At 44.9% G+C, this 27,738-nt stretch overlaps 1 protein-coding gene across 6 annotated transcripts in view; it reads left to right on the forward strand.

Annotated features, from left to right (window-relative positions):
- The window catches only part of LOC133062507 (uncharacterized), a 267,806-nt gene that overhangs the window by 21,273 nt on the left and 218,795 nt on the right, over positions 1–27,738 (forward strand). For all 6 annotated transcript variants that reach the window (XR_009694183.1, XR_009694182.1, XR_009694184.1 and 3 more), the window contains exon 2: positions 4,918–5,001. Coding sequence is in view for 1 of the 6 variants with exons in the window: in XM_061151607.1 (XP_061007590.1) it covers positions 4,918–5,001 (84 nt within the window). In the remaining 5 variants the exon portion in view is untranslated. The remainder of the gene's footprint in view (positions 1–4,917; positions 5,002–27,738) is intronic.

A 27,738-nucleotide genomic window follows, 5' to 3' on the forward strand; every position in this document is an offset into this window, starting at 1 on the left:
TGCAGCATGCCAGGCTTCCCTGTCCTACACTATCTTCCAGAGTTTGCTCAAATTCATGTCCATTGAGTCAGTGAGTCTATCTGTCTCACCCTCTGCCATCCCTTTGTCCTTTTGCCTTCAATCTTTCCCAGCATCAGGGTCTTTACCAGTGAGTCAGCTCTTCACATCAGGTGGCAAAGTATTGAAGGTTCAGCATCAGTCCTTCTAATGAATATTCAAGGTTGATTTCCTTTAGGATTGGTTTGATCTCCTTGTAGTCCAAGGGACTCTCAAGAGTCTTCTGCAGCACCACAGTTCGAAAGCATCATTTCTTTGGCGCTGAGTGAAAGGTAATGAGGAACAAGAGTGGGAGATAGTGGATTAACGGTGGGGTCTCCAGAGGACTACTTGCAAGGAAGCCATTCAATAGAGAGGTGGGGGCAGCTGTGAGGGATTGAGACGGATGCTAGCATAGGAAGAGAGTAGAGGGGACAGGGCCAAGAAGGGCCCTTCTGGCTTCAATTTCAGGCACAGTAGATGCTCCTTATATGTATTTTTAAAAAGTGTTTGTTTTTTTGGCTGTTTCAGGTCTTAGTTGCTGGGAATTTGGGATCTTGTCATGTGGGATCTTTCCTTGTGGTGCATGGAGTCTAGGTGTGGCTTGTAGGAGGTGGGATATAGTTGCATCACGTGGTCTTAGCTTCCCTGAGGCATGTGGAATCTTAGTTCCTTGACCAGGGATTGAAACCCCATCCCCTCCTTTGCAAGGCAAATTCTTAACCACTGGACTATCAGGGAAGTCCCAGATGTTCCTTATATGTATTTATTGAATGAATAAGTAAATTTACTTTCCTCCTTTCTCTGATACTCCATGGTCCTGGGAGGCAGCTTCTCTTTAGAAACTGAAATGAGGCTGCATTCCAGGACCTTGGCCTTCACCTCATTGTTTTTATTTGGCTAGGTCTTATGATCAAGCTAGGGAAAAAAGGACATCTTTTCTCCTAGGAATAGAGAGAGGGAGAGGGAGAAGTGAGAATGGGGTGGTGTGAGGTTGGAGAGACCTTAGAAGTCATTTTGCAATTTTCTTATCTGCCCTCCAGAAATGAAGAGGTTATTCATTCATTGACTGAAAAAAAAGTCTTCATTAATCACCTGCTCTGGATTGTGCACTGTGTTAGGCAAGGGGGACATATATCAATGAAGCAAGTATAACAGATTGATTGACTGCTTATGGAATGCTAGGCCCTGTGTCAAATGCTTGGTGTACTTCCTGCTCTCAAAGGCGGTATATGACAGGGACTGTTGATGTTGCCTTTTTTTTTTCCCCCCCGTCAATAGGGAATTGACACAACTGAAGCTTAGGATGGTTTGTTAACTCACTTGACCTCAGCCCAAGGGCACTTTTTTCAGCCCTAGCTTCCGCTAGGCCCCTGGGTCTTCTCCCAGGGTACAGTAAGTGACTGGCTTAGGGTGTTCTGCCTGATTCAGGCCAAGCTAGGGATAAGCAGTCCCAGTTCCTGCCCTTATATCCTGTCCTTGGCCTGAGAAAGGACGCTGTGTAAAGGGATGGATGTGGGTTAGGATAATAATGCCGAGTCACTGCCTATGAAAGCCCTGTGTCTTCCCCTTGTCCCAGCCACCACCTATAGCCTGGCTCAGCCACTGTGCTTGTTGTCACACTCACATCCCTCCCGGTCACACTGACAGCAGCTGGCATGTTTCTCATGAACCAAAAACATGTTTCCTTCCTTCTTTGGAACTTCCTCAGAGCTACCAGAGAACATGGCCAGATTCTGAAATCCTATCCCCCAATGCCAGGGATTTCCCTTGTGGTTCCAGAGAAAGAGAGAAACGGGTGTTCTGTGACTTCTATTGCATGATATCATGAAGAAAACAGTCCAGTGGCCTGTTTCTTCTATTTTAAGGTGAGGAGGAAGGTGGTCCTGCAGCTGACCAGTGAGTCAGTGGGTCCAGGGACTGAATGCTAGGTGTGGGTGGAGAACTCAGGAGGTAGAACCAGAGTTGAAGAATCACCTCCAGTCTGGTCTAATCTGGCAATCAGAGGCTTTAAATACTTAAGGAGTCCACAGATTTTTATCTGTATCTATCTATCTATTTTTATGTGTGTGTGTGTGTGTGTGTGTGTGTGTGTGTGTACATATATACACATATATAAGTATGCATATCTGCATAATTTTTATACTTATATAAATATATATATATATATATTCATCACATTGTTTTAGTGGTAGCAACCTACCTGCCCATCTGGAGGGGATTCATGAAATCAGTAAAGGTTGTTCTCTACAAAAGAAATCTAAATTGCCATTAATTACTGTGTGGTGGACCTATCAAGCATGGGTGGATATGGAAGGGTGTTCAAGACGGTTATGTGAGTGAAGCAAGCCACAGATGGTGTATGTGTGTGTATATGTTTCAATAGCCATGGTTGATTTCTAGAAATACTCTTGAGAAACTGCTAATTGGTTATTTCCGAAGAGCAGGAATGGAGCTTTGGGTGGTGGCGAGACTTCTGCTCTTGTGCAAAGAAGACTTTACACTCTTCTATACTTTAAAAAGATTGTTTTTTTTTTTTTTATAATGAATATGTATTGCTTTAATAATACAATGAGAATGAGAAAGGAAAGTAGAAGAAAAAAAGGCCTAAGAAGTTTCACAAGCCAAAGACACCAAAACAATTTCAGTGTTGAATTCAGGAGTGTTGAGGGCAGGAGGAACAACACAGTGGGGCCTGAGATGACCTTGCATGATGGAACTTACCCCTAGCCACTGTTTGCAAGATATGCTTTAACCAGCCAGGGGTGGACACAGAGGTAGGAACTGGCAGGAAATCCTATTTGCCAGGCTGACTCATGACCATAAGTCTAAAATAAAATCCAGGCCAAAGTTCAACTTCATGAACAGGGACTGGAGTCTCTTATAGCCCTAGCTAACATATATTGAGTGTTTACCATGTTTCAAAGTAATGTACAAATTGCTTTACTTAGTGCTACCTAATTTATCTTTACAACTCTGAGGTAGCACTGTTCTTATCCCAGCGTTACTGAGGTTGAGGGCTCTGAGGCTGGGAGTGTCCAAATCACTTTCCCAAATACATACAGTTAATTGGTTAGGCTGGGGTTAACCCAGGTCTGTCTGTGGCAGAAGGCAACTCTCTTATTACTTCCTGAGTACTACTACATGTTGAGCTCTTAGGGTCTTAGGAGCCCTCAGGTAGAAGAACAGGACATCCTTTCATCTGTGCCATCAAGGAGCATCCAGGCTGGTTGGAGAAAACCACACCAACTTAGGTGTATAGTGACTGTATAGTGACTTACATAAGGCAGTCATCTGGATTTAATTGGGCTGCAAAGTTGATAAGTTCTATTTGGATTTTAAACTTGGAGAGATCAGCAAGGCCTGAAGTTGTCAATGAAGGCATCTTGGAGGAGGAAAGATGTAAACCAGGCCTGGAAGGATGGATGGAATCAAGAGAGGGGTGGGGAGGACATTCCAGAGAAGAGAATGTGCAAACTGTGCAGAAGTCTGCTCTGTTGTTTCTGAAACAGTAAAGCATCTTGCCTAATCAGCATGAAAGTTGTATATGTGTGATAAGTGAGCTGATGTGTAGACAGGGAAAAGAGAGCAATAGAAGTCATTCTGAAGGTTGAAAACTGGAAGAAGAGTCGAAACTTAATGTGGAAAGAAATGAAGAGCCTCTGAAGGCATTTTGGGCAGTGAAGAGACACTATGAAAAGTGATGATTCAGAGACGTTAATCTGATAGAGCCGTCAAAGTGACAGTGAAAGAGAGAGCCATGTGAAAACCTAGGTGTGGGGTGATGGGGGCCTTGAAGGAAGGTACCAGCAAGAAGAATGGAAAAGGAGGGCCAATGTGAAAGCCGTTTATGAAGGAAGAAGAAGCAACAGGACTTGATGATTGAGAAGAAACAGACTATGAAGGAGCAGGTCTGAGCCAAATAATTCCTGGGCTTCAAATCAAGGTGTCCAAAGAAGGGAACACATATATCTGGAAAAAGGAATTGGGAGAGGGTTTTGGTTTGCTATGGGGTGGGAGGAGATGATGGATTGCGTCTTCATTCTAAACCTCTTTTTTTCCTCCCAAGTTTTTTAAGACAGCTTAGGGACTTTTTCTCGCTTAGTTTTCTTAGTTGTGTAATACATAGGACTTCCTTTGAACCAGTTCATTCAGTCAGCAGCTGTTTATTAAGCTGTCTTATGATCTGGTTGTTGAGAACACAGCAGTGAGCAGGCAGACCTGGTCCCTGTCCTCATGGAAGACAGATATTGAATAACAAATCATAAGGGTTCTTTCTTTGCTCCTAATATCAAGGTGGCATTTCTTCGCCAAGACCAATTCTGTTCTAACTGAAAAATGTGAAGCATTAAGGGCATTTGTCAAATACTTTATTATAGACTGTATCTTGTAATAAAAAAGCACCAAAACCATTCATTTATTCCTTTGCTCTACAAATATTTATTGAGTGGCATTGTGGCTCTGTATTTTTAGCCCTTATGTTCACAAAGTAGGGGAGGACATAGACAAGTAAACAGGTAATGATAATATGGTGTAATAAGTGCAGTAAGGGGTAAACACCAGGTATTGTGGGAACAAGTAGGAGGTGTTCTGATCTTGGAGGGGCAGGTAACTGGACAAGAAAATGTCCCTGATAAGACTAATGAGATGTTAGCTATACAGGGGCGGGAGTGAAGGTGAGTGTATGTGTTCCATGCAAAGGGGCTATCTAGTTCAAAGACCTGGACACTAGAGAAGCCTAGACTTGTTGGGGAATGATTTGTAACCTAGAATTTTATACCTAGCACAACTACCTATCAAAATGTGAAGAAAGAATAAAAGAAAAGGCATGTTTGGATATATAGGGTGGCAAAAAATTATCTCCCATGTGTCTCTTCCCAGGAAGCTAGTGGAGGACCTGCAACGACAAAACAAAAGAATAAAGCAAGAGGATAGACACCATGGAAATAACTACATGGACCTCAGGTAGGAAGGGCTGAATCAAAAAGGAGGCATAGTGAGCAGTTGGGACTTCATTATAATGACAAAATTACTTAAAGTAGTAATAGAGTCATATTCTAAAATAGTGCTCCCCCCAACTTTGAATTCTAGGGACATCTTTGAGCAACACTGTGATGGGATTCAACCAGGAACAACAATTTTAATGTTTTTCATATTTTGTATTCCTTTGAATAGGATGCTGCTGAGTTTTAAAGAATGTGGAAGTCATTGGACTAGGGAAACCTAAAAATGTGTGTAACTACTTCTTCAGTAACCTTGTGTAATTTGGCAGTGCCCCCAGAAATTCCCAGCATCAAGAGGTTGTAGAAATGTGAAGGTCTATACGGGCGGCCACAGGGCTATGAAAGTTCCTGGAACAGTGCATTGTGGGAGAGCGATTGGTATAGGGAGGTAAAGGCCAGCTTCCAAATCCCAACCAAACTCTTTGGTGGTCATTCTTTCTTCCATAGAAAAGGAGACCCCTAGAAGAACATTTCTGCTAGAACATATCTGCTTACCAATTAAGTGCTGAAGCTGCCCTCTCCAGTGACTTTCAGACTGCCCAGAAATAAAATTTTAAGATGCCACCACAGGGTGACCAGAAATCCTTTCCTGTTGAACTTTGCTGTAGCTGGAATAAGGCAGTGTATGTTTGAGAGAGAGAGAGAGAGACAGGAAGGGAAGGGAGGGGGGAGGAGAGAGAGAATACATGTGTGTCTGTTCACTGGGCTCAGAAGAAATTTATGGCTATGTTATATTTTAGCAAATCATGGTCAAAGCCAGAGCAAGAATCCAGGTGTTCCCTAAATCTGAAGCTAAGCAGAACATTTTATTTATGGATTCAGCAGACAGACGTTTGTTTTCTTTGTTATATCTGCATTTCAAGTTTGGATGATAAAAGATCAGCCCAGAAACCAAGCAGCATGTTATGGTGTTTACTGGTTTTACTGGCCATAAAAAAGGGCGTTACTCAGTTCGCCATCAGCTGAGAGAAATCCTTCCCCACCCACTCCTGGCCAACCTCTCTCCCTCCCCCAAGCAAGTGAATTTTAAACACCACTCTAAAGTTGTTGGCTGGTGACCTGGAAAATTCCTTTTGCTTTGTTCCGCTGTTAATGGCCCATCAGTTTAAACCTCCTACCCCCAGAAACTTACTTTCTCAAAACTAGACAGAGGAAGGAGGAAGTAGACATTAAAAAGAAAGAAAGAAATAAAAGATTCCTATTCTAAGGGCTTTGAGAAGATTCAAAGATGGCCCAGCCTGGATGAATGGAAGGAAGGAATTTCATTTGTCTTGACCTGTCTGTACAGAAGCCAGCACAGGGGCATATGTAAATAGGGCCTTATTGAATACTTTTGATGAAGTGATAATTTTTGAATGCAGCAGTGGCTCAACCATGTGGGATTTTAGTGGACACAGGTCTGGAAGTCTTCTAATTCTGGAGGCCAAGATTTGGATTTATGTTTGAGCTGTGTAAGCTAGTAAACGTGTGAACCTCATCGAGCCACTAAGCTCAATAACCTTCCTTATTCTTAACGTATCATATTTAATGATAGTAACTGTTTTTGTTCTTATTGTTATTAATAACAATAAACTGTATTTAAAGATACAGTTAGTAACTGTTTTGGTTCTTATTGTTACTAGTCCAACTCTGTGACCCCATGGACTGTAGCCTGACAGGCTCCTCTGTCCATCAGGATTCTCCAAGCAACAATACTGGAGTAGGTAGCCAGTTCCTTTCTCGAGGGGATTTTCCCAACCCAAGTATCAAACCCAGGTCTCCTGCACTGCAGGCGGATTCTTTACCCTTTGAGCCACCAGGGAAGCCCTGTTCTTATTGTATCATATTTAAAGATACAGTTAGTAACTGTTTTGATCTTATTGTTATTAGTTGTATAAACCAGTAATTATCATTGACTGTGTGTGCCAGGTATAGGTCTCAGGACACTTCCTGTATTATCTCGTTTAATCCTCACTGAACAACTCTATGAGGTAAGTACTATTATTTTTTCCATTTTAAAGAAGAGGAAACTGAGGCTTAGTGAGGGTGGTAGAGCTGAGATTCTTACCTAGGTTCTCTGTCTATTAATAGCTGATGCTCTTAACCTCAACATTATTCTGTTTGTAAACTACAAAGATCTGAGAAAACATAAGAGGAAGCACAGAGTAGCCATGCAGTTCTCCCTAGAGCATGACAGTTGGTCACCTTGAATTTGCTGAGCTATCACTGGAGGGGACCATTCTGCATATAATGTTGAAAGCAGGTCACTGCCTCTGGCCATTCAGATTTCTGGAATAAAGTTCTGTCCACAAATCTCTCTTAAGGTTTTGGTCTGTCAGATTCTATTTCTCAGCTGCCAAAACAACAACCTAGACACACATAGAAATCAGAGCCTTTGAACACTAGTGCCACGCCCTTTACCCATCCCCACCACCAAGCAGCACCTATGGCAGTTTCTGCCTCTCAAATGAACTTTGTCATCTCTTACATCAGTTGGAGCTGGCAGATCTTAAATCTGTCTTCTGTAACCCAGAAATGCTGAGGAATCCTCCCTAGCTGGACTGGAGGCAGCTGACCAGGAGAGACTGCCACTGACCTGACACAGCGAGAACAAAGCAACTGTGGAAGAGCAATGGGACCATTAACACCAGCTAGAAAGCTCTGAAATCATGGCATTAGTACAGGTTTACTGAGCCCTAGCTCTAGACCCCAGGAGTCGCAACTACTGAAGCCTCCATAGCTCGGTCGGTAAAGAATCTGCCTGCAATGCAGGAGACCTGGGTTCGATTCCTGGGTCAGGAAGATCCCCTGGAGAAGGAAATGGCAATCCACTCCAGTATTCTTGCCTGGGACAGAGGAACCTCCCCATGGACAGAGGAACCTGGCGGGCTACAGTCCATGGGGTTGCAAGAGTCAGACACGACTTGGTGACTAAACCACCACCACCACTTGCCTTAGAGCCCATGCTTCACAACAAGAGAAGCCACCAAACTGAGAAGCCTGTGCACCGAAACTAGAGAAACCCTGTGCAGAGTAATGAAGACCCAGTGCTGCAAATAAATAAATAAAAGAAAAAACAAAAACAAAGTAACAATCTACATCCAAATGAAATTACCAAAAAAAAAAAAAAAATGGCATTGCTGTGGGTGTACCCTGAGTGGAATTCCCAAGGTCCAGGGTGGGCTTTTATGTCTTCTCTTTAGTGAAAGTGTGTCCAACTCAGTTGTGTCCGACTCTTTGTGATCCTATGGACTGTAGCCCGCCAGGCTCCTCTTTCCATGGGATTCTCCAGGCAAAAATACTGGTGTGGGTAGATGGCATTTCCTTCTCCAGGGGATCTTCCTGACCCAGGGATCAAAAGCAGGTTTCCTGCACTGCAGGCAAATTCTTTACCTTCTGAGCCACCAGGGAAGTCCCTTATTAGAAGTATCTTTATCTTAAAAAATTAATACATGATTTTTGCCAACAATTTAAATAATATGGTTATTAATACAGAGAAATTAAAAGTATATCATTAACAGAACACACTCCCTGACTCCCCTCCCCTGATCACTGCCCCCTGCCCCCATGCACCAGTCCTGGCATTACTAGCAACAGTTTGATGTCTCTCCTTCTAGATGATTCTGCTGATTTCCTCTGTGTGTGTATATGGCATTTACAGAAACATCAGTGAGACGATCCTATTCTGTACCTTGTATATCACAAGTACATTTCTAGTCTATCCATAAAGCTCTCTTCTCCTTTTTGACGGCAGCACAGTATTCTACCATAAGAATGGATCAACTTCCTTTTTCTCCTTTTTGTTTTATTTTTATTTATTTAATTTTGTCTGTGCCATGTGGCATGTGGGATCTTAGTTCCCTGAGCAGGAATTGGACCCATGCTTCCTGCAGTGGAAGTGTGGTCTTCACCACTGGACCAGCAGGAAAGTCCCTAACTGCCTTTCTTTCTAATCTCTGCTTTGACAGATCTTTTACTCTCCTGAGAACCTGTCTCAGCTCCCACTTAGCAAGCTCTTGTCTGGGTCCTGCCTCAGGAAACTGCACAGATGGGAAGGTGGTCAAGAGGTGAAAAGGACAGTGGTGGGCACCATATGGGAGAGTGTGGGGATGAGTGTATTCTATCCTCGCCCTACTGGGATACACAGGAAGCTCTTTTCTCTCTTCCTCACCCTGCCAAATGGTTCCACTGTCTAGCTAAAAACCTGCACATTTTATGGGAATATCTTTGAAAACGATTAGGAGGATCAGTTTAGAGAAACATAAAAGGCTGTCGTCCTAGAGTCACACTCTGTCATTTGGGACCTCCACTCTGGGCATGCACGCCTTGGGGCTGTCAGGATCACCAGAGGTCATCCAGGCCAGTCTCCTGCCTCTAATCCAAGATGGATGAGTAGCTCCTACTGAAAGCACTCCATGCTCCTCTCTTGGTAGCTACTTTGTGTGACTAACATCTCCATTAATTTACAAGTGTGCTCTTTCTCCCTGGAAAGGCATTCTAGCTTAGAGGATTCAGGCAAGACCACTTAATAGCTAAGTGCTCTTGACCAAATTTCATATTATTTCTCTTATCTCAGTTTCCTCATCTGTGGAATGGGGATAATAGTATGTGTCTAATTTGGTAGGGTAACATGTCTTTTTGTTTTTTTGGTAACTTAAAATATATACATAGCATATTTGGTATATTATATAGTACATGCTAAGTACTCCTTGATGGGAATGATTATACCCTGAGTTCAAACAAGATCACTGGCTTCTAACCCTGGCTGCACACTGAACTCACCTGAAAGTGAAAGTGTTAGTCTCTCAGTAGTGTCCTACTCTTTTCGACCCATAGATTGTAGCCCATCAGGCTCCTCTGCCCGTGAGAGTCTCCAGACAAGAATACTGGAGTGGGTAGCCATTCCTTTCTCCAGAGGATCTTCCCAACCTAGGGACTGAACCCGTCTCCTGCGTTGCAGGCAGGCCCAGGCTCCATTACCAGTGATTCTGATTCTACTGGTCTGTGGTGGAATGGGATGGGATGATTGAGGGTTTTTGAAAATCTCTCTGGGAATTCTAATTTGTACCAAGGTTGAGAACTGCTGATTCTAGTCTAGTGATCTCATTTTCCAGATGAAGCCTGGAGTGGGGAAGGACTTGCTCAGGTTATACGTACAGCCTGACCACAGGGACCCAGGTCTTTCTTATCCTGGGTGCCAACCTCCAAGACTTGTCCTCATGAAGGAAATCTGTTCTTTGGGTGCCCTTCAAGTGAAAGTGGAAGTCGCTCAGTTCTGTCCAACTCTTTGCGGCCGGATGGACTATACAGTTCATGGAATTCTCCAGGCCAAAATACTAGAGTGGGTTGCCTTTCCCTTCTCCAGAGGATCATCCCAACCCAGGTCTCCTGCATTGCAGGCGTGTTCTTAACCAGCTGAGCCACCAAGAAAGCCCTTCAGGTGCTGCCCCAACTTTCAGTCTCTTTCCTGAGAATACTATATAGACTGCTCAACTAACTCTTACCAGGAATGGTGCTTTTCCCCCCTTCTGGTCCCAATCAGATTGTCCCCTGCTCAGAGACTTCTCCAGATCAGAAGGTGCTCTTCTAGAAAATACGACCCTTTAATCATAGCACTTAAGATTATGTGAAATTAAAAAAAAAAAAAGTATGTGAAGTAATCCTGTTCATTCGTTTGTTCATTCATTCAAGAATCTAAGCCCCTTGGGGGCAGGGACCGATTCTGTCTTGTTTCTGCTGGACAGGGCCTAGAATGGTGACCAGCCCTCATTAAATGAATGAACGAGATCTCGGGAGGGCAGTTGAATATATTTTATTTTTCTGTCCTAGCCATCTGATTCTCATTACTCCTACAGCTCGGGAAGCCTCTCTGCTTTGGCGTTTTATAAACCTTGTGTGCGTACGTCGACATTTTAACCATAAATCCAGAGTTTATGGGTGAAAAAATTCGAGGCCAGGGGATTGGAGGAGAGGGATAAAAACTACCCGGAGGTCCGAGGCTGGGACGGAGCTGCCTCAGGGTTGGGGTGGGGAAGGGAAGGGAAACGTCGGCGGGGGTTGGTGGGTCCCCTTCTGCCCGCTGCGTGTCCCCTAGGCGGGACACAGCCCCGGGCTGCGACATCAGACGGGTGCTCCACTGCTGCCTTTACCTCCGTCCTGGGATGGGGACGGGAGGTGGGAGGATGCCCCAGGGGAGGGGACACTGCCCGGGTCGCGGCCCGGGCTCAGGGCGAGGGACCGCCTCGCTCAGTAGCCCCTGCATTCCGGTAGCGCGCGCCCCGGGAGGTGGCGCCTTAGGGAGGCTGTATTTTTTTTTTTCTTCTTTTTGGAGCACAGGGGAGGGGGGAAGGGAGCCAGTGTGTGTCCCTTTAAGAGCCGGAGCGCTGCCCCCGCCTCGCAGGCGCCCAGAGCCTCACAAAAGAACAGGATGTTGTTGATTTGTCACCAAACCACAGAGAGGAAATGATTGTAAATTTCCTTTAAACATCCCCACCGCGCTCCAGCCGCCCCCGCTTCCGCCTCCGCCGCCCCCGCCCGGCCGGGCGCAGCGGGGCCTCGGCGCTCCCGCGGGGCGCCCTCTTCACGGCCTCCCCGGCCAGGCCACAAGCTCGGGCCGGCTCCGGGGCGCCTGCGGGAAGGGCCCCCGCCCCGCCCCCCCTCGTGTTCCAGTTGCTTTCTTCTGATTATTTTTTCAGCAGCTGCCACAGAGAAAGGGCCTCAGCTCGTGTGCAGCCTTGCGCGCCACCCTTGTCTCCTCGGCCTTTTCCTCCTTGAATGGATGATACCCGCACCGGCACCGGGGGCCCTGCCCAGGAAGAACCTGAGCGTGCCTCCGCGTTGAGCCTCTGGATTCCCTGCAGTCGCAGTGATCATTAGTTCCAGAGTCGCCGCGGTGGGTGGGGAGCGCACTGAGGCCCAGGGACGTTACCGGATGGCTGAATGGTCACCAGCTCCTGGCACCATCTGGGCACTCTTGGAGCACCCTACCTAGGAAGTTTAATTCACCCTGAACTTATGTTTGTAACCCCACGGCCACACTGCCACCAGAACATGTTAGAAGTCTCAGGTCTTCAATCGTGGCCGTTTCCATTGGGAAGTCCAGTGTAACCGGTGCTTAAGACCAGGTTGCTTCAAGAGGCGCATCCCCCACCATTTCCAACGGGACACCCCCGCACCCTTCCAGGAGCTGCTAGGGTCTTGGTTACACCTGTGATTTTTTACATTCTTACCTTTCCCGACCTCTCCCCACTTGTCTTTGTATGATTTCTGGAAGCCTCTGGTACAGTTAAAGTTTGTTCCCAACCTGCGCCCGTGGTGGAGAGGTCCAGTCTGGTCTGTGGTCTAGGGAAAGGTTGGCTTTGTTGCACACAGTGTTCTTTTGAAGCAGTTAATGCTTATGATTCCCGCACTGGCTTAAATATTTAGAGCAGCAGCTAAAGTCTCAGGTGTAATGTGCGGCGGATTTTCTCATTTCATCTTTCCAATATTGCCATGAGGTTGGCATTGCTATGGTCTTTATGCAGATGAGGAAACTGAGGTTCATAGAGGTTGAGGAACATGACCAACTCACACAGAATAAGGGTGCAACTTATTTAGTCCTCATTTAGTCCTCACTCTGGTTACTGGTGGTGTCCTTCTTTGTTTGGTGCTTTAAATCTGATTGAGGGGACTAGTAGTAAAAGGATGCAGGGAATTTTTGTTGTGTCTTTTGTCACCCCAGCCTTCAGGGAGCTCTGGGTCAGGTCCCACTTCCTGGGGAAAAAAAACCAAAAAACCTGAGTTGCTGACACCCTCAGGCTGGAATCTACCTTTTTAGGACTGTACCCTCGGGTCTTGGAGGAGGAGGGGGCCTGGTGTGGAGTCTTAGTTCTTTCCCGTCTACTTGAATGGGAAAACGGGATCCTTGAAAAAGATTTACCTGGTGCTTGATTCCTAAGGCCAAATAGCCCCCTTCATTTCAAGACCCTGGATTCTAAGCTCAGAGTCCGTGAGGTGGAGGTGGGTGGGGGGAGGAGGAGTGTTTGCCTCTGGATTTCATCAGTGTGCTATAGAACAGTTAATAGCATCCTGTACCTGCTCTGTGCTACACACGGCCCACATGCTGTTTCTGGGCTTTCTCATTTGATCCTGTGATGGATCCTAAGAGATGAAAAGTTAGTTCTCAGAGCGGTTGTGCCCCTAGGAATGTTGCAGCTGGGGTTTCTATCCTTCCCCACATGGTCTGTGTGTGTGTGTGTGTGTGTGTGTGTGTAAGAGGGAATCATTCTGTAGAAGCAGGGCTGCAGTGCTTGCCTTTAGTTGGTGCAGAAAGCCAAGGGGGTCTTTGATGCTGGTGGACTTAAGAGAGAATTGCAATGGCTTTTGGCTCCTTTATGCTGCAGCTGTCTGCAGTCCCTCAGCACTGAGCCCATTTGTTGATGGATTTCCAGAGCGGCTGTGGTGTCTCCACCTGTCCTTGTTGCTTTTATAAACTGCCAGTCACTAGGCATCTGGGTCCTGGGCACTTGGGAGGGAGAGCCATCTGCTTAATTGTTTCCAGTCCCCAGATGAGGAGCACCGGGTACCAAGAAGCTGAGTCGTTGGTCTGAGCAGGCTGGCTCGAGGCAGAGCCAGGCACCAGGAGTCAGGGCTCCCAGCCTTCACCACCGCACAGTTCTAGGGAGGCTAGAACCAGAGGGCAGCTCATCTGGTGTCTCTCAACTTCAGTTTCCAACCCTGTGAAGAACTCTGGCCTGTGTGGTCTCTTGTGGCCCTTCTTGTCATCGTCATCAGAAAAACAACTTCTGTTTATTCATTCAGTTAATATTTATTAAATGCCCACTGTATGCCAGGAACCTTTTTTATAGGTGCTGGAGATACAGCAGTCAACAAAACCAAAGCTCTGGCTTCTTGGAGTTTATCTTTTAGGATACAAAAAATTATATACACTTATTTATATACATTTAAAAGAAATACATGTACCTTTGATCCTTTACCCAGGGGTTAGGAGCCCTTACCCCACTCAGTAGAAAATCCACATACTACTATCTCTGCCTCAAAAACAAAGGATTTGATAAATGACTCATCCAAGCACAAGAACCTGAAACAGTTTGGAGAGAATCAAGACTCAAACCCTAGTTCTTTGAATTCCATGCGTTATGATCTCTAACTGAACACAAAGTTGCCCCACACTTAGTTAAAGATCTCTAAAAGAAAAATACAGATACTATAATGAAAAATGTGTGTATAAATGGATCTACACAATTCGAACCCACATTGTTCAAACTCTGTGTGTGTGTGTGTGTGTGTGTGTGTGTGTGTGTGTGTGTGTATGTAAAATGTCAAGTAGTATTTTGTGCTGTGGATCAAGATGAAGAGGAGATGCAGGGTGTGTGTATGAGGTAGGGGAGTAGTATTTTATTTTATTTAAGGTAGTGAGGGAAGGCTCGTTGATAAGGTGATGTTTGAGGTTTGAGATGAGGAAAGGGCTGAGCTATGCAGCTTTTTGGAAGTTTGCTTTAGCGGTAGGAACAGCACAGTGAAGACTGGGATTTGGGAATAAGTTGCATAGCACTTAGAGTGTGTCCGGTACTGTACTAAGTGCCTCATGTTCTACATTTAATCCTGTTATTGCTGAATTTTATTTGAGGAAGCTGAGGTTCAGAGAGGAAGCCGGGGCTCAGAGAGGTTAAGGGATTTGCCCAATGCCATGCAGCTAGTAGGTAGTGGAGATGAAATTCAAATGCTCCTCTTAACCATCATGTTGCCTCCCACTCAGGGACTCTTCTTATGGATCTGGTACTTACTTTATGACCTTCTTTAAAAAAAAAATTTTTTTTTTCCTTCTCTTTGCATGCAAAATCTTGGTTCCTAGACCTGGGATTGAACCTGGGCCATGGCAGTGAAAGTACCAAGAGTCCTAACCACTGGACCACCAGGGAACTTTCCATGACCTGGTTCTTAGATTTTGTGGGGAGTAAGTGTCAACAGTGGCCAAGTTAACTCCTGGCCCCTGAGTTGCATGGTTCTGGGGGTTGAGCTCAGGGTCTGAAGTTCCATTTTATGAGTGGAAGAAGGTAATCTGTTTGATGCTGGAAACATCCCATGTTGTGTTTATGGCAGAAGAGGGAAAAACACCATCCCATTAGTGTAAACAAGAGAAATGGAAGAATGGGGTAGCCTGAATCCCTCTAGCCCCCTCCTTGGTTTTAATTTCCCTATGACGGGGCCCAACACAGCATGCTGTATTATACAGCGATAATGAAAACACTTGGATTAGTGAACTGAGATTTATAGGGCAGACGGGAGCCAGCGGAGAAGACGGCAGTCATCTCTCTTATTTGCAGGCAGATATCCAAATTGCCACTTGCTTGCTTTTTCTTCCTGACACTATCACCTACTCTGCTTAATTAGATCCTTTCCCCCTCCCATATCAATCCCAACTCCTGCCCAGCAGCTGGCTGCTCAGCAGAGTTGGTGAAGTTTCATGCAGAATGCTTTCCCAGAGTCCAGGGAAGATGAGTCAGAAACACAGCACATGAAAGTCAGGGGTGGGACCTGTACATCAGGCTGTGAGCCTGCCTGTTCATCAGCAACGTGTGGCAGGATGAGGAGGGCTGGACCCAGGGCCGCGCGCTTCTCAGGTCTCCTCAGTTTCGCCCCTGAGCATCCTCTTTGTTGTGGGGAGCAGAGACAGTGAATTCCCCAGACAGCAGACCACCCCCAGCACACTTTTCCAAAAGCACATCGAAAGAGTTCAGTCCTGCCTCTGAAGCATTTTGGAATACTTTACTGTGCTCAAAGTATCCTTCTGGACTCTGAGGAGGGTGAGAGGTAGTTGGGGACTGAGATGAACAAACTGCTGCTAAAATCTAAAATGGAGGAAAATAGAGTGGAATGGCCAGACTAATTTTTTCAGTAAGTATTTATTGAGTACCTGCTATGTATCAGGCATTGTTCTGGGCACTGAGGGGACCCAGCAGTGGCAAGACATGCAAATAAGTCCCTGGCCACGTGGACTTATGGCCTACCTGACTCGGGGAGGGGCGGGACAGTAAGGTACTTACTAAAGGGCCTAAGAACTATGGAGAAAAACCAAGTGGGGGAGGTGGTGAGAGAGTGCTTGGCCTTATAATTTTAAAAGGAAGTCAATGAAGGCAGGATAGTGTGGTGGAGACTGAGAGAGCTGATCTGGAATCTAGGCTTTGACATCTAGACTTTGATTTTTTTAAATTTCTGTGATCAACTGATCTCAACCTTATTTCTTTTCTGTGAAGTGGTACTAGTTATAGACATTCCTAAACTGATTAAGTGAGGGGAAAAAAAATATACAATACACACTTAATTAGGGCTCTGTGACTGTTAACTGTTCCAAGTATTATGTGTGCTTGTAATAGAGTAATGGGAAGCTGAAGGAGTGACTTATTCTGTTTGGGGAAAAAAAGGATTATTATCCATATCACGTTTCTTTTTTCTAGGAATCACAGTTTGCCTGTACACAAGGAGAAGGCAGGAATGCGGATGAACTCTTGAAGCTAGAATTCAGATTGGAGGGGATTTAGATAAGGGTTTGGTATGTGGGATGTAGGTGGGAGTTGGTATTTTGTTGGTATTTTGCATTCTCTTTTAAAAATGATTTTCCACATGCTTTGTGTTTGCCCCAATACTCCACAACAAGCCTGGCAGGGAGGCTGGGGCTGCCCATTAGACAAATGGGAAAACAGGCACAGGATGTGAGTGCCCAGCCAAGGTCACCTCCAGTCTCCAGAGGAGATCTCTCCTGCCGGTCTTGAGATGAGTCATCCTGGAGTGTTGCTCCCGGGGTGAAATCACAAAGGAAGGAAGGCTTGGATTTATTGCAGGCAGTACGGGAAGTTCTTGAGAAAGCTCAGAAACAGTAACTCTCCACCTGAGGGGCCTTATTCTTCAGAGGTCAGCCTCCTGTGTAGCCCCAAACCCTTCAGAAGATATGGGATCTGATTTGGGGTGAGTGAGAGGGTCTTAAAAGCTTTTGGAATAAACAGAGGTGAAAGAAAGGAGATGAAAAGAGGGAAAATGTATAGTGGTTAGAGGGAAAATGTATAGTGGTTGAGAGCTTGGGGTCGGTTTGGTGGTTCTGCCAGTTACCAGCTGGGGCAAGTCCTAGAACCTTCTCCAAGCCTCATTTCCTCATTTGTAAGATGGAATAGTAATGGTCCCTAACTCCCTGGTTGTTGGCACAGTGAAACACAATGATGAATGCCAAGGGTTTAGCACAGCGCCTGGCAGAAAGAGGCCCGTAGTTACATGAGCTGCTATTATTGGAGAGGAACAGGAGGCCATGCTGGGGAAGCAGTGAGGGTGAGGGGGTCCCCAGGTTACTGCATCTCTCCTGATGCTAAGCAATTTAGATGGGGTCTTTTTGTTTGTTTATTTATTTGACTGTGCTTACTTTGTCATGGCATGTGGGATTTAGTTCCCTGACCCAGAATTGAACCTGGGTCCTCTTCATTGGAAGCATGGAGTCTTAGCCACCAGACCAGCAGGGAAGTCCCTCGATGAGGTCTTGATGAAGCTCTTTCTGCCTGGGGTACTTTCTACTCAAGGAGTTTCTGCTTTGACCAGCAGCGCATTTGTGTGTGGTCACTTCAGTTGTGTCTGACTCTTTGTGACACTATGGACTACAGCCTGCCAGGCTCCTCTGTCCATGGGATTCTCCAGGCAAGAATATTAGAGTGGAGTGCTGTTTCTTCGATCTTCCCGACCCAGGGATCGAACCCTTATCTCTTGGGTCTCTTGCATTGGCAGATGGATTCTTTACCCCTAGCGCCATCTAGTAGACAAGCACACGATGTCCTCTGGTCCTTACTCATATTCCCTGGCATCGTGGTTCAGTGGGCATGGCGGGCCTGGGATAGTCCTCTCTTGGTTCCCTCTCTCCCCCTCCCCTTAACCCTTGCTTCTCTGGCTCAGACCTGTTATCTGTCCTGTCTCTGCTGACTCCATAGAATGAAAATAATGAGCCTGTCTCCACTGGTAATTGTCTAGGAACAAATCAAGTCCCCTCCCAGTCATCTGCCTCTGATTGAACACACTCTGCCTGCTGCAGACAATCCTGTTGGAGCGGGGTGCCCAAACACAGGCACTGGGAACCCATTGGCTAGATGTCATTTCAAGGGTGGTGACACCCCACTGGACAGCCTCGAGGTTTGCTGAGGATATTACACCTTGGTTCTTTCAAGGCAGAAAGCTCTGAGAGTACCTCTGAGTGTTTACCCAAAACGCTAATTATTATGTTGTCCAATTATGAATCTGCTCTTCATCTTCCAGCTTCACTTCCTGTCCTCTCTTGGACGTAGAAGATTTCCTTAGGAAAACTGACTACAACCTTTTTCAGTTGGGCTGAAGAGTTGCATGGACTTGGGGTCAGGAAGCTCCAGAGGCTCCATATTTTTCTGATTTTTATAGAAATTGTCCCAAGAGCAGACCTCTTAGGAATAGCTTCTATTCCTAGCCTGAGTGAGAAGGGCAGGGTTGTGGGTCAGAGGAATCTTAAATTTAATTGTATTATTCTGTTCCAATAGATTCTAGTCCTGTTGATATTTGTGTATATTTTATTAAGATATAACCATCTTAAATGGAAAACAAAATAAAACCCAGCACGTCCTCTTCTTTCTGAAGGACCCTGTGCCTGAAATCCATTCTTATCTTTATCCTCACACACGTCCATATATTGTGAGCTGTTTGACCAGGAGCCTGGATTGTGCTAAACCTTTTACGTATTTTCCACTTGATCTCAAAGTAACTTTAGAAGGACAGAATTATTATCCCTATTACTTTGATGAGAAGCCTGAGGCTCTGAGAGGTCATGTGGTCATGGCTGGCAAAACTGGAGTTCAAACCCAAGTCTGATTCCAACCAAAGCCTGTAAACTTAGTGCATGATTTCTGCGACAGTTATTCATTCAACATTATAGTCTAGATCTTTCCCCCGGATGCCTTGATAAAGTTCCTAATTACCGTTTAAAACGGATTCCCTGAATCATAGGATTCCCTGAACCATCACTGGGTATCCATTTCTCCTCTGGGCCTTTATGGGCAAGGTCACTGGCCAGGGGCTGCAGAGCAGTGGAGGCAGTAAAAGTACACAGCACAGTAAGGGGGGAGGTTTGGGCTGTTGGAACCAGGAGCACACCGCAGCTGAGAGGAACACACGGAATGCATACCCCCTTGCTCATTTTTACATTAGGGACTCGAGTTGGCAGCTCTGTACTACCTGGCCATTGGTTCAGCTGGGTAATAGGTGTGGGGCTGGGTGCCCATGGCAGCAGCTCTCAGCTCCAGTGAGGGAGGCAGAGAAGAATCAGTCCTCTTGAGGTAGACAGGAGAAGAATTTCTATCTCCATCTTACTGGTAGGGGATCTGATCTTGGAGATGGTGGGAGATTTTCCTGCCAAGCGTAGGTCTGAAGTGGCAAGATGAAGAACAGAGCATTGTGTTCAGACTCCTGGTGCCTCTCTCCTCCATTGACATAGTGTTTGTTTCTCTTCCTCTGGTTTATCTCCTCCAGGCCTGTTTTCTTCCTGATAGATGGGGATGCTTCCCAGGTAAGCTTTAGGTATACAAGTGCACATTAGACACTTGCTGTTACAGCAAGGCTAGCCCCACGTGGATAACCCATTTCTAGAGAAGGGCAGAGCGGTTGGCAGAGGAAATAACTTGTTTCCTAAAAACTTCCAAGTAGTGGTGGGTTTTTGTCTTGTTGGGCCAGGGTGCAAATGGTAGCTCAGTTTCCTCCCTTAAATCTTCAAGAAGCGTTTCATCTGCTGCCTGGAGCAGTGCTATAAATATCTTTCTCGAGTCCAAGCAGTGGTCACTGCACATTTTTCTTTCACAGTAGGAAGATTGGAGTCCTTTGCAAGAGTGTTGACAAACAGCGTCCAGTTCCTAGGATGACAAGCCAAACTTTAAAAAAAAAAAAAATGTTGTTAATGTCAGCTCTGCAGCTTATCAAAATAAAATGAAGATTCAGATTCATTTATATGAATGAAATAGACCATTTTGGGAGAGGGGTGTTAAAAATTCATATATCTTTGCTAATGAAACCATTTTCACATTCACAATGGGGGAAAAAACCCAAAACAAAAAATTAAGGTTCATACAAGTTTTCCTGTTAACCTGAAAATACAAACTTGCAGTATTATCTTTGCGTATTAGCAAAATTCTTCAGGCTTTTGAATAGTAAGACCTGATTTGCTGTTCCATGAATTTAACATTGTCTTTTAATTTATACCTTCTGTAGACTGAGTTTCTCTACACTCTGAGCCACACTATGCTAGCCCATTTTGCACTCAAGTGGCCTTGCATCCTTACAACTCATCTTTGACACAGTCAGGGCTCCAAAGAACCTCAGTCCAGGAGCAGACTAAGAACAGCTCCCCCTAGAGTTTAACCACATGGAACACTGGAGGTGTAGTTACAGTGATGACCATGCTCTGAAAAGCTTCTAAGGGGAAGTGAATGGCAGAGGCAGGATTTGAATCCAGGTCTAGATAGCCCATAGCACATTCTGTTTTCCACCACGCAGTTCTGCCTTGAATGGGCAAATCTATGCTGAGCCTCTTCTTTGGAGTAAGACACCCTGTTCGGAAGGTGCCTCAAAGGAGATGCTGAAGTGAGTCGCACTGGTCCCTCTCTTCAAGGCACCTTCAACCTAGCACGCGTTGGAGGGTCATCTTTTGTTGTGTAGAAGCATTAATTTGTAATCTTCATTTTACATGAAAGGAAACAGTGAATCAAAGAGGTCAACTGACTTGCTCAAGGTCTTACAGCTATGATGAGACAGACTTTTACTAGGTGACTGTTGCTGGGAGCCCTTAGCAGTCTGAGATACTTATGTGGACCACCTCATTCCTAGATGCAAGGCAGGTGAATCCCTTACAGGTCAGACAAGGGATGAGGTGCCAATGCTTGATAGGTTCAGGTCAGTGCTCCTGAATTGAGTGGAGTGTCTAAGACAGATTTATCCCCAAAGGACGCCTTGAGGCTTCTGGGTCTGTGACTGTGCAGCAGAACTCACAGGCTCACCCACTTCTCTCTCCCTGTGGGGAAGGGTCCCTGCTTTGGCAAGCTGACTCCAGAGACCTCCCATCCCCAAAGATTCACTGAGGCCTGCTGAGTTGAGCCATGCAGTGTAGAAATATTTGCTTTAGGATGCAGGAGATGAGAAAAGCCTGGAGGGGCAGGGCAAGAAGGTGGGGCTGGGGGATGCCCTTCGTTGTCGCTATGGGCCCGAAGGCCCAGGTTTTTTTAGGACCCACCACCTAGGAGCTTCGGGAACACTCCCAGCCTATCTGCTGCACTTAGAAGTGGGCAGTAGGATAATGTGGACTCCCTTGGGAGGATAGGTGAGAAATAGCTAAGTCCATTGTCGGACATGAGTAGATGCTTCACAAGGGTTTCTTTCCTTTCTCTTTCATCCTTGCCTCTCTTCCCTCTTAATGTCTAGTTGATTAGCCCTATAGGGCTTTCCTGCTGCCTTCACATCTTCAGTGTCTTCATAGCACTTCCCTGTCTTATACCCCCAGGGGCTGTCCTGCCACACGTGAAGCTCATGGGAGTCACACAGAGGAAGAGTAAAAGATGGTGGGGTCCGTCCCCACCTCCCCCCGCCCCATCCAGCATAACATCCCAGGAGGGAGTCCAGTGAAGCCGGTTCTCTATTTGTCAGACTTCAGAGTCACTCAGTCTGGGTGTTCATCCTAGCCTCTGCCACATTGGCTGTTGAGACCTGGACCATGTTATTTGATCTCTCTGTGCCTCTGTTTCCAAACTTGAGAAATGATAATGAGAATAGTACTTACTTCATAGGGATGCAGGGAGTATTGGACGCAATAGTGCGTTAGAACCCCTGGCTCAGGCAAGTGCTGAGAACTGTTAGGTAAAACAGACACCAGATCCAGCTGGAAGGGACTTTAGACAGCAGGGCCCACCTCTCTATTTTAAAAAATTAATTTATTTAAGTCATTGACAATAATAAGAACCAATAGCTAACGGTCACTGAATACTTACCATGGGCCAGCCACTGTGCCAAGTACTTCTCATACATTAACTTGTTTAAAAATGTGAAAGTTCAAGTGGGGTGTCTCCTTCCCACCTCAGTCCCCTTCCACAGAGACAGCCACTATTACTGATACTCTGTGAGTCCTTACTGATGTCCTCTGTGCATGTACGGAGATTTAAATATCTTTTTACCCCTTCAACTTTATATAGAGGAAACTTGGACTCGGGGAAGAAACACAACCATTTGTCCTAATAGTTCCTGTTCTGTGTGTGGAGGATTGCTCCTGTTCTGTGTGATTTTGAATCCTTGTTTCAACCCTGCAGCATGAACTGTATTATGTAGAATAAATGCTCCAACGCTTAGTTTACCCCAGTGCATTAATTGAGGATTAAATTAGATAATCCATGAAGAGAGATTTATCAGTATTCCTGGCACATCAGAACTATTCAGAAGATGATCGCTGTAGGGGAGGATCAAGGTTTTATGGGGACCTGAAGCTTGTACAATTTGAGAGCCATCTATATCAGAAATAATACAAAATTATGAATCCAGTATTAAAAATACTTGTTTAGAGAAAAGAGGTACAACAATTTACATATTTCAAAAACCACCAGATACTTGCAGCACTGTAAGAATATGTAACAGAACCATTTTTGTCAATTAACTGCTGGGCACGCTCTATTATACTTTCCATTCCTACATTTTCTGGCTTCATACTCATTGTGATCACTTCTTCCTTTGATAACAATTTTATAAAGCAATTTTCTGGGAACTCCCCAGGGGTCCAGTAGTTAGGATTCTACACTCTTACTGCCAGGGCCCCAGGTTTGATCTCTGGTTGGGGAACTAAGATCCTGTAGCCAAACATACAAACAACAAACAAACAACACTTCTAAAATAATTGTATGAAACAAGAATAAAAGATAATTCAGCCTTTTCTCTGGCATGGTTGATCAAAATTTGCTTTTTGTTATTATTTATTTTTTTGATTTTTATGGAAGTATAGTTGACTTACAATGTTGTATTAGTTTCAAGAGAACAACAAAGTGATTCAGTTATACATATATCTATATATCTATTCTTTTAAAGATTCTTTTCCATTTTTGGTTATTATAAGATACTGAGTATAATTGCCTATGCCATGCCATAGGTTCTTGTTTATTTTTTATATGGTAGGGTGTATATGTTAATTTGAAACTCCTAGTTTATCCCTACCTCTCCTTCCTCCCTTGGTTACCATAAGTTTGTCTTCTATGTCTGTGGGTCTATTTCTGTTTTGTAAGTCAGTTCATTTGTACCTTTTTAGTTTCCACATGCAGCTGATATTATATGATATTTGTCTTTTTCTGTCTGACTTACTTCACTTCATATAATAATCTCTAGGTCTATCCATGTTGCTGCAAATGGCATTATTTTATTTTTCATGGCTGAGTAGTATTCCATTGTATATATTTTGCACAACTTCTTTATTCATTCATCTGTTGATGGGCACTTAGGTTGCTTCCACGTCTTTCCAATTGTGAATAATGCTGCTATCAACACAGGGGTTGTCGTTTAGTTTAGTTGTGGAAAATGAGCAAATTCACACACACTGTTTGTAGTGTTGCTTGTTCGTGTCTCATAAACAGGAATTTCGGTGAATTCTATTTTATACAGTTCCCATCAAAAATGTAAAAGAAGCTCTGGTATGTTATAATTGTAAGCATGGAGCGTGTTTCTGACAGAAGGGAACTTCCTGCAACTAGGGGAACCAAATCTTCCACTTAGGATTTTACAGGTCTAGGAATTAAAGCATTTCCCACAGGCTGGTGTCTGACGCTGTACATTTTAAGCCTTTCTCCTTTCTTCCTACCACACATGTCAATGTTGGGTGCTGCCAGACATGTTCCTGTGGCTTCAGGAAGAGGCTAGTGGGCCCTGTGTATAGGAGGACTCCTGGGAGTTGGGCCTGCACTAGATGTTAGCATTAATTCAGCATGCGTGGAGGTGACCATGAACCACATAGCCCACTAGCCTCAAACTTTTTTTGACTCCTACTTGAAGAGTCCTTGGATGCCCAAGGCCACTGGGACATCACCCAGCATGAGGGCAGGAGTGACAGAGGGAAACTGGGGTGAGGTGAAACAGTGCTCTTTCCCTTCGTGGCTTAGACTTGACTTTGGCAAAACTCAGAGAAACCCAAAATCATGTGAGCACATTTCTTTCCAGGCCCCCTCCTAGGGCTTTGGAAGGGGCTTCTGCAGGCCAGGACTCTGAAGCTTCAGGGCTTTGAGCTCTGCCAGCATCTGGTTAGCTGTTGTTCATGTTCTGGTTAAGAGAGGGTCTCTGGGAGTCATGCAGCTTGCTTGGGAGCTGTGTGATCTTGGCTTATTGATTCCTCCCTGAACTCCTTACTAAGGAGTAAGCGTGACACTCCTCCTAGTATTTACCTCTCTGGGGATGTGACCTCCATGAGGGCAGGCACTGGTCTGTTTATTGCCATGTCCACTGTGTCCAGGACACATAGTGCATACCCAAACCTCTGCTTTGTGGGTTTAATGAAAAGCAGGATGTTTGGGTGTTGAGCCTCCGTCTCTCAAAGGAGAGGAATCCGGGGCACAGTGAGCTTAAGTCCCTTTCCTGTACTACATGCTGCCTCTGGTCAGTCCCAAGGGAGACCTTGGGTCTGTAGGCCTCCTTTCGTTCCTGCTGACCCTCCCATATGAGCTGAATAAGAAGGGGAAGCTTAACTCACTTCCAAGAACCTGAGATGATTGTCTCCGTTATTCCTCATGTTATGGACATGAGCCAGGGTCCCTGGATCTCATATCTGGAATTAGCTGTGACCAATGGAGCCCACTGTTCAGAGACTCACCCGGAACCCTTCCCTGACCTGACTTGGGTCCTGGGGAATGTTGAGAGACAGGGAGAGAGTTGGGAGAACCAAGGTGAATGGTTTTGAGCCATGAAGTAGCCTGAAAAATCAAGTCTGGAAGATGAATGGCTCTAGGGTTTAGCAGAGACTGCCTTCGGAATTACTGACATTACTGCCTGAGAACACCAGGAGCTTCCTCCTTTGTAGCTCCCCTGGATTCTGAGAGGTCCTTGAGCACAGCTGGAAGTCACTATGCTACGGAACCATGGAGATGAGGCTGGAGGGGCCACCAGTGAGTGGTCATCTTGTCACTGACAGGAGCTATGATCTAAAGAGCCAGGTGGCTGCAGGTGGGCACTCACCCAGCTGTGCAAAGCAGGTGACAAGACTAGTCCCAGCCCTGCAAATGGAACACATCTCTTTGCCCTACTTCTGCTCTGCTTGGCATAGATTTCTAGCTAAGTCCTGCACAAGCTTCCATCTCTGTTTTATGACAAGCTGCCCCACGGGGAGTGCCAGTGCTGGGATGCTTCCCTTTTGATGGAGAATTCAGGGAAAGAATGGGGGTACTCACCTCCCCCACACCCTCACCCCCACCAACCCAGTACCATTGATAAGACAACTGGGATGTTGGAGCCTCTGCTTCCAGCCCAATTCTCTTCTCCCTCCAGCCCTGGGATAGTATTTGTATGCAAATGTTGGCTCTGATCTCCACCCAGGAAAACACCAGCTGAGACTGAAACTCTTTTTGCTTGTAATAGAGAGCAGAGCATGGGGCCTCGCGTGGGCCCCCTTGAGCTTCTCTGGAGGATGCTGGGTAACATTTTATTTGTGTTTTCCATACTTATCCCAGGGCTGTGTCCTGGCAAATGAGGGTCTGTCAGAGCCGAGAAAACATCTGATTCCTTTTAGAAAAGACAAAGGGATTAGGTGTCCCAGGGACTTTGACAAATGCCTAGCTGGTGGTTTTGATCGAGCTTTCATTTAGGGAAGGTTGATTGCAGAAGTGGGAATGCCAAAGACCCAGGCAGCCAGTGTTGATAAGATTCCTAGACACGGGCAGGCATACACCATTCGTTGGCAGGGGTGTAAAGTAGTGCAGTCTTTTGGAGGGAAATTTGGCACCATGTTTCAAATAAAATGAGAATGACTTTTGATGCAGACATTCCATGCCTTGGAACCTACCCTAGAGTGTGCCTGCCTGTGTATACAAAGACCCGTGTTCACAAATTCCCACTTCTGCAAAAGTAGGAAATCACCTGTTTCTCTCAGCAGGGGGCCAGCTCGATAATTCATGGTTTATCCAGATGATGGAATACAATTGTCCATTAAAAAAGAAAAAGCAGAGTAAATCATAGCAATGGCCAATGTGTAGAGAACTTACTCCATACACTATTCTAAGTGCTTTATATATTTTATAATATTTGCATATTTACGATGTTAACTCATTTAACCTTCACAACAATCCTCTGGTTACTTTCATCAGAATATTTTTATAGATGAGAAAAGAGATGTTAAGTAACTTGTCCACAGTCACATAGCTTGTAAGTTAGGGAGCTGGGCTTCAGGTCTGCTGGCCCCAGGTTCTATAACTACTTCACAAACCCCTGCATGTCTAGGTATGTAAAGATACATTTGATTTATTAATAAGTGAAAAATTCAAGTAGCAGTGATATAGAGTGTGATTTTTATTGATGTAGAAAAAATAGTGTGTGTGTATTTGCCCATGTGAATGGTCCCACATATTTGTAAAGGTAAAGTAAAGGTCTGAAAGAATACATATCCAATCGTCAGTTCCCTTCAGGGAGATGTTAGATGTAGTAAGTAAAGAGGATTTTTTTGTTTATAGATATAGTTTTTTTAAAAAGTTTTTTTAAGTTGAGGTATAGTTGATATACAATATTAAATGTTTCAGGTATACTGCGCAGTGATTCACAATTTTTAAAGGTTACACTCCATTTATAGTTATTATAAAACATTGGCTATATTTCCTGTGCAGTACAACATGTCCCTGTAGCTTGTTTATATTATGCATAGTTAACTGGGTACAGTTTTATATTTTCTTGAACAAGTACTTTTGGAATTTTAGAAAAAGTAAGCTTGAGCACATCATCAAGATAATCATAATAAAATAATAATCATTTAGTTTCTATTTCTCAATAACTTTCTTATTTTAATTGAGAAAGGAGAGGCTTCCTATAAACACAGGCTCAGAGTAAGCCTTGTGATTAACTCCAAAGTGAAAGACAGTAGAGCGAAGCCTAACAGACAGACTTTGCCGTAAATTAGATAAAGATAATCCAACGGATTGCTCTTCTGATTGGCTGAAAGGCTTTCTGAGATAATTATTCTTTTTTTCATTACCTTTAGAAGTCTCACCTCCTCCTGGAAGCCTTGGCCCAGACAGTGGAAGAGAAATGGTGATTCTGTTGGCATACTGCCCTTCTCCACTCCATCTTCACTCCCCCACCCCATTGCATTTAATGAGTTCACTTAGTGCATTATTGCATCTTATGTAAACACTCCAGGTACTTGGACTTTGTTTAATCACTGTCCCTTCAGAGTTATCCTGTAAAAATGGACTCGTGATGCATTACATTTTTAGGTGCTTTACAGCTTGCAAATCCTACCCTCATCCATGATGTCAGTGAACTGGGGCTGGTGCCTTGTCACTTCAAAGCCCTGTGTACAACAACTTTTTCAGAGTTAACCAAGCAGAGGCCTAGAAGAGGGGCTGATGAGGAAAACGAGGGCTATCAAAATTTTAATCCCCATTTAAAAATCCCCAGTATTTAAATATTGATTTGTGAAATGTGACCCAACAGAGAGAATATAGAAAAATACCTC

The sequence above is a fragment of the Dama dama genome, chromosome 9 (genome assembly GCF_033118175.1).
Source record: "Dama dama isolate Ldn47 chromosome 9, ASM3311817v1, whole genome shotgun sequence".
Classification (NCBI taxonomy): domain Eukaryota; kingdom Metazoa; phylum Chordata; class Mammalia; order Artiodactyla; family Cervidae; genus Dama; species Dama dama.